The sequence below is a fragment of the Lipotes vexillifer genome, unplaced genomic scaffold, assembly GCF_000442215.2.
Source record: "Lipotes vexillifer unplaced genomic scaffold, Lipotes_vexillifer_v1.1 scaffold942, whole genome shotgun sequence".
NCBI classification, from domain to species: Eukaryota; Metazoa; Chordata; class Mammalia; order Artiodactyla; family Lipotidae; genus Lipotes; species Lipotes vexillifer.
Window position 1 is genome coordinate 1395320 of NW_006798282.1, and position 13156 is coordinate 1408475.

At 48.4% G+C, this 13156-nt stretch overlaps 1 protein-coding gene across 1 annotated transcript in view; it reads right to left on the reverse strand.

Annotated features, from left to right (window-relative positions):
* ELP6 (elongator acetyltransferase complex subunit 6) overlaps nt 1-9255 on the reverse strand; it is a 10987-nt gene extending 1732 nt beyond the window's left edge. The window contains exons 1-6 of the mRNA XM_007470274.1: nt 9202-9255; nt 7483-7561; nt 6415-6485; nt 3219-3337; nt 1620-1821; nt 1-51 (exon numbers count right to left, since the gene is read on the reverse strand). The exon at nt 1-51 is cut by the window's left edge and continues 96 nt beyond it. Of these exons, the coding sequence (XP_007470336.1) occupies nt 1-51; nt 1620-1821; nt 3219-3337; nt 6415-6485; nt 7483-7561; nt 9202-9255 (576 nt within the window). The remainder of the gene's footprint in view (nt 52-1619; nt 1822-3218; nt 3338-6414; nt 6486-7482; nt 7562-9201) is intronic.
* Nucleotides 9256-13156: the final 3901 nt, after the last annotated feature.

Below are 13156 nucleotides of genomic sequence, written 5' to 3' on the forward strand. Positions count from 1 at the left end.
CTCCTCGTCCTCGGCATCTCCACTGTCGTGCACAAGGGCCACTACATTTCCCTGCAACAGAGACCACGATGGAGACTGATGGGAAGGGACGCCAGGACCAGGGTGTGCTGGGCTCTCAGAGCCTCCACTGCCCTGCACCCCTCTCACAGATCAGCCTCCCAGCTGTAGCGTCCGCTTTGTGGGAAGCACCCGTGCCTGGGCTCCAGGACCATAACTGCAATCATCTGCTAGATAGTTTCACCAGCATATCCAACCTGTACTTCCAGCTCAATTCATCCACAAGCAAGGAATAGTGTCCAATTGTTAAAAAGAATAAAGCAGATCTGTGTGTTCTGTTTGGGGGCAATGGACAGCAAAACATACTGTGTGTTAATAAAAGAAAAGAAGTACCAAACTGTGCGAATGGCAGGTTACCAATAACATGAAGAAAAATGCAGGGAAACAAGTGTACATACAAACATGTTCATGACTGCATAGGCTCTCTGGAAGGATATACAACGGAGGAAAAGAGACAGTTACTTTTGGCTAAAGTAGCCTTTATACTATTTATATCTCCTTTTTTTCTTTACTGAACTATTCCCAAGTTTTACTTTTTCAACTAAAAAAAGTATTTTTACAAAAAGAGGTTGGTAGTGGGCCACAGTGCAGGCTGAGCTGCAGCAGCTGACTCTGACTCACTCCCTCCACAAGCCCCATTGAACTGTGTCCTCCAAGCCCCATACATTTCCTCCTCCTTCCCTTCTCTCCCCATCACCCTGGCACCTGGCCCTGTGACTGTAGCCAGGACGGCCACAGAAGGTCCCCTGACCCCAGCTTCCAGGCAGGACGTTACAAGCAGGAGGTGAGCAACATGCACTGCTGGATCCACACACCCCTGGCCAACCCATTTACCCCCTCCCCACTGTTCTGCACCCAGCCTGGCCCTGTTGGCCACACGCTGAGCTGCCGTGCTATAAGCCTCCTCTCACTTAACTCTTGCAGTCTGGTTCCTGGGAGATGGGTACCACAGCTCTTCCTATTTTGTTAAAATCTCTAGTATGGCAGAATTTCTATTTTTCCCTCACCATTTGACAATGAAGGTTACACCCTATCCCTGTATTGCACCTCACAATTTTCATATTGCTTTTTTGGGGGGTTTTTTTGGCTGCACCTTGCGGCATGCGGGATCTTAGTTCCCCGACCAGGGATCGAACCCGTGCCCCTGCAGTGGAAGCACAGTTTTAACCACTGGACCGCCAGGGAGGTCCCTTCACCTCACATTTTTTTTTTTCACCTCACAATTTTTAAAGCAGTTTTACACCCATTGTCTCAGCCAACCTTCAAAAAACACTCAGAGCGATATGACAGCGCATGGCAGAGCGGGGACAGCCTCAGTACCGCAAATGACCAGCCCCGTTAAAGACAGTGCCGGGCACCCTTTTAGTTTTCAGGGCCTTATTTTGCATCAGTGGCAGGTAGTGGAGAGCAAGGTACGTTGACTGAAAGGTTCCTGGGCCTGCCAGGGTAAAGCCAAAGCCCCAAGCAATTAAACAGAAAAGATCACTGCACGCAAGTGAGGCCTGGGCCTGTCGGCCCGTACGGGTCACAGGCAGGAGCACAGGGAGCAGGCTCGTGATTACCTTCCATTCCCGGCACACGGTGGCTCTGCAGTAGTGGATGAAGTCCAGCACCGCCACTGCCCCCACGCCCAGGCTTAGCAGCACACTGAGGTCGTCCACCAGCAGCACCGGGCACCTCCACGCAGCCTCCCCACTGTCCATGGGCTTCAGGGCCTCCTGTACAAACTCATACAGCGGCTGCAGGTTCCCAGAGTTGGCCTCCCTGGGACACAGGGCAAAAGTTACCAGAGAGCTCACGTGCTCTACAAGTGTTTATGAGACTGCGCAGCACCACAGGAAAGGGTTAGGGGGAGGGAAGGAACTGGATTCCAGTCCTTGGCACCAAGGGGCTCAGGATCTGGCTGGAAAGAAAAGGCACGCATGCACACATGAGTACATTTACTTCAGTTCAAACATTCCCTAACGCCTACTAGGTACAAAGCACTGTGCTAAAAACTGGCGGACACAGAAATAAACAGCCCCCGAGGCTCATACAGCCTCTCAATCCAAGAGCATAAGGCATCTGAAAGGCTCATTGAGACTGGGCAGGAGAGGCCTTCTCAGGTCACAATTGGGTATGAAAGTTAAGCAACGGTTCAGGTGTCCTGGGGGTGAGGGCAGCAGTCTAAGGGCTACCGGTGTGCTCGTGTTGCGTACCAGGTCCGACCTGTTTCTGACACACATGGCCCTGCTACCTCCATCTCCCCAGTGACTACAGCAGTTGTCTCCCAGCAATAGCTCGGGGCCCAGGGCCCAGGCACTAGCCCCACTACCCCACACTCCAGGGCTGAGCCCCATTGACAGCAGGGACAACAGTGCCCTATAACCTGGGCTCAGGTGTAAACCAGGCCCATGCATTCAGACAAAGACACCCAGGTTCAGAGATGCGAAGAGCTGTGCCCCAGGCAACACACACAGAGTCAGGACACGTGGCCTTCTGACTCCACACTGAGCCCGGCCACTATGTAAGGCTGAGTCTGAGGGAGGGCAGAGCGGGGAGAGGTCCCGTACCGACTCCCTGGGGCGGAGGAAGCACAGCAGCCAGGTGCAGCATCTGCTACATCTGGAACTGATGCTCATGAAAGACAAGAAGCAGGAACACCAACCTGCAGGCAACAAACTTTTTCTTCAAGGGCCAACAGTAAATATTTTAGGCTTGTGGGTCATACGGTCCCTGTCTCAACACTCACTTCTGCTGCTGTAGTGCCAGACAGCCAGGGACAATACACGAACAAACAAGTGTGGCTATTCCAACAAAACTTTATTTACCGTAACAGGTAGCTGGCCCATGGCCCATAGTTTGCTGACCCCGTATCAAGCCAAGAACAGAACAGAGGTGTGTGCTAGGGCTCTGAGCCAGGGTTGGAAAAACCAGCAAAGCACACTGTTCTGCCACATGTCCAGCAAATAATGCTTTCTATCGCTTTAGGGACAGCCACACACCCTCTGGCCCATGGTCAGAGCCAAGGACCTTCCGATAATGCTGTGACAACCAGGGAGGTATCTGACTCCTGAAGCCAGCTCTGCCCTCCCATACACTGAGGAGAAGGAATCACACAGCAACCTTGGGCTGGGCCTACCTGCCAGGTGTGCTCTGGGCTGGGTCGTGGGCTGACTGACCTGAGGAACTGCAGGGGGTGTGGCTCCTCCTGAGGCCGAAAGAAGACGTCCACTGCGGACTTGAGACCCTCGAGGAACACGAGCTGCCCGCATTCCCGCGCTGTGGTCAGGCTGACACCCTACACCCGACGGAGAGGCAAGTGAGTTCCTGCGCCTTGCGGGGGACCCATCAGAGAGGCTAGACTCCAGCTCACGAGAGGGCTCCAGACACGTTCTGAACCCTGCAGACGTGTGCCTGTCCACCCTCCGGAGGAGCCCACGTCTTGCATCCCCTGGGTGTTCCCAACACACAATCCCCGTTCTGCTTTCAGATGTGCATTTACATTTACCTGTCACATTTTTTTTAATTTACTTTCTTTTGCTTATATATTTATTTTTATGATTACCCAGTACTGGTTTTTAATTTATAATAGTAATATAAAGTTTCCTTTTTAAGGGCATGTAGTTACAAAATTTTAAAAACAGTAAGTGGGGCGGTGGTGGTGGGATGAATTGGAAGATTGGGATTGACATGTATACACTAATATGTATAAAATAGATAACCTGGGCTTCCCTGGTGGCGCAGTGGTTGGGAGTCCGCCTGCCGATGCAGGAGACATGGGTTCGTGTCCCGGTCCAGGAAGACCCCACATGCCACGGAGCGGCTAGGCCCTTGAGCCATGGCCGCTGAGCCTGCGCGTCCGGAGCCTGTGCTCCGCAACGGGAGAGGCCACAACAGTGAGCGGCCCGCATACCGCAAAAAAAAAAAAAAAGATAACTAATAAGAACCTGCTGTATAAAAAAATAAATAAAATTCAAATATTCAAAAAAATACAGTAAGTAAATAATAACAGTAAAGACGGTGGCAGGATGACATTCTCTGCTGCAACTACTCAACTCTGCTACCGTAGAGCAAGAGCAACCATCGACCATTCACAAACAAATGGGGCTGGCTGTGTTCTAATAAAACTTTATCTACAAAAAACAGGGGGTGCAGGCTGTGGTTGGTCAACCCCTGCTCTAGACGAGCACTTCTTAAATATAGGTCTTCATGAAACACGCAATTAAGAATCTCTCGAGGGCTTCTCTGGTGGCGCAGTGGTTGAGAGTCCGCCTGCTGATGTGGGGGACACGGGTTCGTGCCCCGGTCCGGGAGGATCCCACATGACGCGGAGCGGCTGGGCCCGTGAGCCATGGCCACTGAGCCTGCGCATCCGGATAGTAAGTTCTCAAACTCTGTGGTCTAAATTAAAACTCTGGATATAAAAAAAAAAAAAAAAAAAAAAAAAAAGAATCTCTTGAGATACCTGATTAAAAATGCAGATCCCTGAGCCCCACTCCAGATCTCCAGAACCAGAAGCCTTGGGGGCAGGGCCCAAGAATGTGCTTTTCAACAAACACCCAGAGATGGTGACACCATCTAAATGTGCAACCCACCGTTCTGTCTGTGCAGAAACAGGTGACATGGAACTCCTTAGACTCCTTATGCCCCTAGACCAGGCCTCAGTCACTCATTCATACACCAGAGTTCACTATGTGTAACACCATTAGCAACAGTAGCCACCCTGGCAGCGAGAAGGATTCCTGATCATCACCTTTGCTCTCACTCATTACCATTCGCCTGATGCAAGAACAATAATACACCAAGAGGATGGAAGCTCATGCTCTAGTACTTTGCACACCCAGTGCTGTGCATGTCATTCCTGCCATGTTGATGATTCCAAGGCAACAGAAAAAGCAGCCAAACTGGATATGAGAATACACAACTTTCTCAACTATAAAAACAGATGTCAGGGCCACAGACATGCCTCACAGACCTGGAATGCAATACACGTTCGTGACATGACAGTGCTCCCTGAGCTCATGATCTGACCTCTAACACAGGAACTTCTCCCTTCCCTGCAAAGGATGAGAAAGAGCTTACCCTTCTCTCACTCTCTCATTGTTTTCTCCCCATCAGAGAAGAGGCAGTGATGTGGCCCAATAGTATGACTGGCACTTCAAAGATCACTGCTGATGGGTGGCCTGGTTCTCTCCCTCTCTGAGGCTGACCTAATCAAAACAAACAGCAAAAACACAGTACAAGGGACTTCCCTGGTGGTGCAGTGGTTAAGAATCTGCCTGCCAATGCAGGGGACACAGGTTCGAGCCCTGGTCCGGGAAGATCCCATGTGCCACAGAGCAACTAAGCCCGTGCGACACAACTACTGAGCCTGCATGCCACAACTACTGAAACCCGCGTACCTAGAGCCCATGCTCCGCAACAAAAAGAAGCCACCGCAATGAGAAGCCTGTGCACTGCAACGAAGAGTAGCATTTGCTCGCTGCAACTAGAGAAAGGCCGCACACAGCAACAAAAACCCAACGGAACCAAAAAATAAATAAAATAAATTAAAAAAAAAAATCCTAGCAGGACTTTAAAAAAACAGACAAACAAAAAAACACACTACAATAACAACCCAGTAAATTCACCAGGTCACAGGTCACAAGTAATGGGGCAAGCCAGGCCAGGAGGTTCACCAGCCTCTGGGCCATTTTATTCTTGCTTGGCTGCATCTAATGAGATGAGGGGCAAACCAAGATGAGGTAAGGGGCACATGACAAAAGCGCCTGCCTCTCCCCACATTTGGGTCCTAAGCCCTAGACTTAGGGAGACACAGTGGGAGGCACTCAACTTGGCAGCAGACCAAGCTGTGATCTCTCACTCACTAGGAACAAGATTAAAGCTCACACCGAGAAGGAGAAAACCTTAACTGGTCCAGACTCAACAGAGAAGGGTTTGATTAATTAACAACAGATCTGGGACTTGCCTCGTGGGGCAGTGGATAAAACTCCGTGCTCCCAATGCAGGGGGCCCGGGTTCGATCCCTGGTCAGGGAACTAGATCCCACATGCTTGCCGCAACTAAGAGTTCACATGCCGCAACTAAGGAGCCCGCCTGCCGAAACTAAGACCCAGTGCAACCAAATAAATAAATAAATATTAAAAAAACACACACACCAGATCTGGTTCTACAAACTTTATAAATTAACAAAACACGTAGAGATGCTGCCTTAGCCCTTCAGAGAAGGGGTTCAGGATTCTATGATTTCCTTAGTCCCTCCCTTGCTAAATTCTCCACAACCCAAACAGGGAAGCCCAGACTGACAGCACACTCACACATGCCTGGCACACACACTCACTCAGGGATCCCATCATGGAGTTCTAAAATATTTACCAGCTTCTGTCCCACGATATTGTAGTGACTGAAGGACTGGATGAGTGCCACAAAGCAGACTTTACAATTAGCTGGAAAATAAAATAAAATAAACTGATTTTTAATAAAGTCTCTACTTACAATCAGTCTCGTATACTTCATACTTCTGGAAACAAAAGCAATGAGGCAGATCTAGAGAACCGAGGCCTTGCAACCTGACATACCCAATTTGATTCTAAGATGTACTTTTTTTCGTATTTAATAATTATACCTTATTTCATTGATTCTGAGATGTACTTCCTCTGTGAGAGGTATTACTAGGAATCTTAATTTGCTCCACTGAAAATAAATTGTGGTTTTTTAAAAATTATATTTTTCTAATTGCTTGTTGGTGTACAGAAATACAATGGATTTTTTAAACTAGTCTTATACTCAAGAGGAGACAAGGGGAGCACAAAGAAGCTCTAGCTACCTTATGAACATAATTAATTCTAATAATTTATCTGTAGATTCTCTTGGTCTTTATAAGCTGACAATAACATCATCTGGAAAGGAAAATAACTTTCAAAGCTTTAAATTATTACAGTTAAGAGTGCCAAAGGTCTACCCTGTTTCCTAGCCTGGCTCAGTGGGGACTCAAGGAGAATCAGTAAGTCTTTTTTTCATTTGGCTGTTTTCTTCTTCTAATCAATTTCTGTGTGTGAATTGCAGTGGCCATGCCTTTTCTTCTCTGTGTTCTTTAGGAAGCATCTACTGCCAGGGCAAAGTGTTAATGGGTCAAGGGCCTAGAGACTTCAAAATAGACAAGGACCAAGGAGCAACTAAATAAGAAGGTCACACAAGGACCTCAGGGAGGCAGTGCCTATGCAGGACGTGGAGAAGTGGAAGGCGGGACTGGATACAGGGAGTACATGCCACTCTCTGGCAGAGTAGGAGATGGAACCAGATGGTCCAGTAATCAGTTACCTGATAAACAGACATCTGGCTGCCCGAACACCAAAGCCCTGGCTAGTTAATACGATTCCTATTGCTTCCTGAATCAGGCTTTTTTTTTTTTTGCCTTGGGTTTTCTTTTTCTACAGTCCATACCTTTGAGATAGAAGGAGAGAAAGTGGTGCACAAGGAAACTGCCATCTGTCTTGGCATCACAGAGTAGAGTCAGTTTCCCCTAAAAGTTAAGAAGAACACAAAAAGATGAATTAGACTCCCAGGAAAGAGGTCAGCTGAGTGTCAAAATCTAGTCGGTTGTATCCACCCCTAAATTTCTACACCTGGAGACTCTGCATATGTGTGTGTGTGTGTGTGTGTGTGTGTGTGTGTGTATTTAACCACAAAAAGAAGAAAATAAGTCAAAATTATGGAAAAACCAATAATTAAAATGATTGGTATTAAGTCACTCATTATGGGCAAGCATATCTCAACCTCATAATTCCCAAGGCAATAAAGAATAGAATCCCTTCTCTTTCTCAACAGTCTTGGAGAGAATTAAATCCTGAACAAAGGAAGCTTTTATCATGGAATCCAACAAAAATCACTAACTGCCAAGATTTTAAGGGGTCTTCTAAAAAGTCATCTGATCCAGCTTCCTCCCTATTTCTAATCCTGCTTCCAATTCTGTCCCCTAAGTAGGGGAGAGTGAAGAAGCAGCTGTTGACAGAGACTTCCAGTATCAAAGTCCTCCTCCCAAAGGCCCTGGAAACTGCTTCAGGCAGAGCTCTGATCATGGAGAGCCCTGGAAAGATCTCTAACAATGGTTTCTGCAGGGCCTGGCTGCCCTCCTCCAGCCACCCCTAGTTCCTTCTCAGTGACAGGGAAGGTCGTCTCTGTGCTGTTGTGATTTTTTTCACTTATAAACTATGAAAGATCACACTAACAGAACCTGAGGGTTAACCCTAGCGCCATCTGTCATTTCCTGGCGCCCACTTCTATCCTCCATTCCCTGTGGCCCTGGGCTTGGACTTTGGAGGTGCTAGTAGTAACTGGCAAGGTAACCAGCGCCATCTGGAGGCTTGCGCAGAGAAGAACTGCTGGGCAATTAAGATGCACAAGTATCCACTGAATACTATTTGCCAGGCATTAGGGAGTCATTAAAAGGCTTTACACACTTGGTGTCTTTTCTTTCTGGAAGAGCTTACCATTTCATCAGAAAGACAACAGCTATGAAATAAGTCAGGTATATTCCTAGGTGGAGGTAACCCTTGGGCGAAAGCGTGGAAATTTTCAAAATGCCCTAGAGTGTGAGAAGGAGGGAGAAGAAAACAAGAGTAGCGAGCCTGTGGTGCCAAAGGTGGACTCCTACAATCCAACGTTGGCTGAGAGCAGCTTCAAAGAGCACTATTCGAGAACACGAGGAGGAAGAGGAGCAGCAGCATTCACTGCGACCTGCCGAGCGCTCGAGGGAGGCTCAGGGTGGTTAAGAAGCTGGTCCCACGTGATGCGTGGAGAGTCGAACTCTCCTCTCCTCTCCTCTCAGGCAGCCTCTTTTGGGGCGCCGGAACTCCCACCACACTGAACACGCAAAGGGCTCGCCCGGTACACGTCTGTGAACTTAAGCCAATCCAAACGTCAGACATGCTTCCTATGGACTTTCAAGGGCACGCACGACCTCTGAGAAGGCGCCAGATGCCCACCTCCCACAAGCCCAAACGTCCAGGCCAGCCCCGGGCGGGCCCTCTTTGGACTACAACTCCCAGGCGCCCCGGGGTCCCCGGACGTCGCGTTATTTCTCACGGGTCCGCGTGCGCTTCCCGTACGGTCTTCCGCCACGCTCCCAGGACGCGCCTCCTTCCGGACCATGCAATCTCTTACCTGCTCCGCCTGGTCAGGGGTGGTGTTGAGAAGGTTATTGAGTTCCGGGAACATTCCGAGCAACGGGAACGAGCACCCTAGACGGGAAGATGGGGCTGCCGCGGAGACAGCGAAGGCTGAAGAGCAAAACCCATGCCACAAGACCTCGCGGAAGGAGCGCGCACGCGCAACGCCGTTTCTAGGCGCCGGCCGCAGCCAATCGGGCGGGCGCCTTGGGCCGGGCCGCACCCGGCGCACGCGCGGGGATGCGCATCCGGCCGGGGGAACGGGGCGCTGGGAGGTGCGGCTCCTTTCCTGCGGCTCCCCAGCAGGGGCTTCCCCCCACCGAGGCCCCAGGAGACCGGTCTCTTCCTCTTTACCTTGACCGCGCTCTCTCCCCGGCCCGGGGCCTCCGGACAGTACGGCCTGTCGAGCTCCTGCGGCGTGCCCCACACTGCTAGAAGCTCGAGCTGCATCGGCGACCCAGACTGGCTAAGATGCCCTCCCTCGCGCAGAGCAGAAAACAAACATAATGAACACGGAATGATATATTGAAAAGTTCTGTGGAAAAATGAAAAAGCAGGATAAGGGAGTAACGATGGAGTGGGGGTAGGTTTCGGAATTAAACAGGTGGTCAGCGTAGGGTCACTGACTAAGTGTGGTTGAAACACGCTCTGCAAGCTCCTCCTCGGGGCTTTTGCACTAACTGTTTCCCCTTCCTCTACTGCTCTTTTCCTAGATACTCAACCGTTCAAAAAATCCCCCACTTCTTTCAGATCTTTGCTCAGATGTCACTTTATCACCGAGGTGTTTCGTAAGCATCCTATTTAAATCGCAACAGCCCCTTCCGCAGCACCTCTTACCCTTTCCCCCGCTTTTATTTTTTTTCCATACCATTTATATTTAGTACACCATGTATAGTTTTCTTCTAGCCCAATCAACCTCACATCCCCAGGGATAAACGTGTAATTCGAAGAAGTCAAGTTTATTTGATCATTACAGTGAGGGAAATAGCAAGCAAGTGGAGCCCACAGACCCATCAACAAGCACAGGAGAAAGTTGTATGAGGATCTGGGTTCAGGGGAAATTTAAATGAAGCAGTGTTTTGATGGGTTCACATCAGAGCACAGCTGTCTAAAGAAAAAGTCAAAATGTGGCCTGTACTGCAAAGTAGCCCAGGGTTTCCATGGGAATGAGAAGATTAATATAGATGTGGGGCTTCCCTGGTGGCACAGTGGTTGAGAATCCGCCTTCCAATGCAGGGGACACGGGTTCAAGCCCTGGTCCAGGAAGGTCCCACATGCCTCGGAGCAACTAAGCCCGTGCACCACAACTACTGAGCCTGCGCTCTAGGGCCTGCGAGCCACAACTACTGAAGCCCATGCTCCTAGAGCCCATGCTCCGCAACAAAAGAAACCACTACAATGAGAAGGCCCGTGCATGGCAACGAGGACTCAATGCAGCCAAAAATAAAATATAAATAAATAAATTTATTTAAAGAAAAAAAAGATAGATGTGGAATGTAGTCACTTATCTGAAGCTCTGCATCTAGGCTGGAAATGGAGGCTCCTGTCTCTATGTGTCAAAATCACTTAGATCCTCCAGCCAAGAGTGGATGTTTCATGATTACTGCTATGTGAGAAAGAGGAAAGCAGGCAGGGGCATCCAGGGGCTGCCCTGACGCTCAAAGCTAGGTCTCCATGTTTTCCTGTCGAGTGTGAACAGTTTCACAAAACAACATCAGCTTCATTGTGATGGATAAAGACAAAACTACACAACTCCATCATAACATGAACACTGTCTAAGACAAAACAAATATCCCCTTTCTCAGAAAATGAGTGCCGCTTCATACCAATAATATAGCCACATGTGAGTTAGACCACCCTATATATACTAAGACATATTAACATGGCGAACCATAGAATTTAATCCTATTGCTCAGCCATAAAAAGAATGAAATAATGCCATTGGTAGGAACATAGACAAACATAGAGATGACCATACAAAGTAAAATCAGTCAGAAAAAGAAAAATATCATATGATATCACTTATAGGTAGAAGTGAAAAGTTGATGCAAATGAACTAATTTATAAAACAGAAGCAGAATCACACAAGGAGAAAATAAACTTAGGGTTACCAAACGGAAAAAGTGCAGTGAGAGGATTAAATAAGGAGGTTAGGATTAACATACACACTAATACATACAAAACAGATAAGCAAAGATGACCTACTGTACACCAGAGGGAACTCTACTCAACACTCAGTAACAACCTACATAAAAAGAGAATCTGAAAAATAACAGATACATGAATATATACAACTGAATCACGTTGCCATAGACCTACAACAACATGACATAATTGTAAATCAACTATATGTCAACAGAAAATAAAAATTATTTTTCTAAAAAAAGAAATAAATGCCTATTCTAGGGGCTTCCCTGGTGGCGCAGTGGTTGAGAGTCCGCCTGCCGATGCAGGGGATACGGGATCGTGCCCCGATCTGGGAGGATCCCACATGCCGCGGAGCGGCTGGGCCCGTGAGCCATGGCCCACAAAACAAAAAAAAAAAAAAAAAAAAAAAAAGCCTACTCTATTCCAATCAGAGCTCGGTGACTGGGGCTGGTGTCACATCCCTAAAGGTTGAGCAGACTTGGGTCACAAGGCTGGACTGTCCTGGGGCTGAGGGAGCTGGGAAGGATGTGGTAGCAAAGCAGCCCCCCTTGGACTTAGTGACAGGTCCCCTCTGGATGGACCACAGTCTCTGGATTCTGGTGGGCCCTCCTACACCTCAACCAAGCCTACTGCACCCAAAGAATGATGGACCTCTGGGCTGGAAGAACTTTGAAATGTCACCCGGTCTGCACGTCTCCTGGTGGTGGGGTTCCCACGTGCAGCCTCTTTCCTTAGAGGCGCCCCACCTATATATGACAGCTCCCTCAGCATAGCGGTTTGACAGAAGTTGGGATTTGTCTGGGGAGGGGGTGGGAGGGTAAGGGGGAATGAGAAAAGGAACACAAGGTCTTGGGTGTTTCTTCTGGCACATTCCACTCTAATTCACAACCCAGGAACAGGACTAGCCCTAAGGCCCCTGTACCTTAGTAACCAGAGTTGGAATTTGTATTGAATCTTTAGATCGAGTTTGAGTATCATGTATTTATCCATTTTCCTATCAATAGTGGCGGATTAGTTACAGCTTTTTCTATTACAATGAAGACGCTTGTGAACGTACTCAACCATGTCTCTTGGTACACATGTGCAAGTTTATCTAGGGTATGTTGGGGATGTAGAGTGAATTTACCATAAAGCTAATAAAGCTCATTTTTCATTCAAAATGTTGTATTCTTTTTCTTTCTTTTTTTTTTAGGAGTTTGCAAATTGGTGATATTCTTTTTTAAAAAATTTATTTATTTATTTATTTATGGCTGTGTCAGGTCCTAGTTGCGGCACGTGGGATCTTTCGTTGCGGCATCTTTCGTTGCGGCACACGGGCTTCTCTCTAGTTGTGGCGCGTGGGCTCGCGGGCTCAGTAGCTGTGATGCACGTGCTTAGCTGCCCCGTGGCACGTGGGATCTTAGTTCCCTGACCAGGGCTCGAACCCGCGTCGCCTGCATTGAAAGGTGGATTCTTAGCAACTGGACCACTAGGGAAGTCCCTGTATTCCTTTTCTTAAAGAGAATTACTTTGCCCCATTGAATAAGCCTCAGGTCCTCAAATACCTGGATTTGCCCTTAGTCATAGTGTGTGCACGTGTTGGACAGACCAATGCAAGTATAGAAAATTCCAAGACAGAAGGATCTGATGCAGGAAATTGGGTCAAAGGGTGTTGGAAGGAACTGGAAGAACGAAAGGAAGAAGGGGGTTTTACATAGCAGTTAAGAAGCTGGTACTGCCCCTGGGCTGCAGCGCCCTCCTCTGTATGGAAGGGGCTGGAAGCCTGAAAACTACATCCTCCAGACTCTTTTGCCAACTGGAAG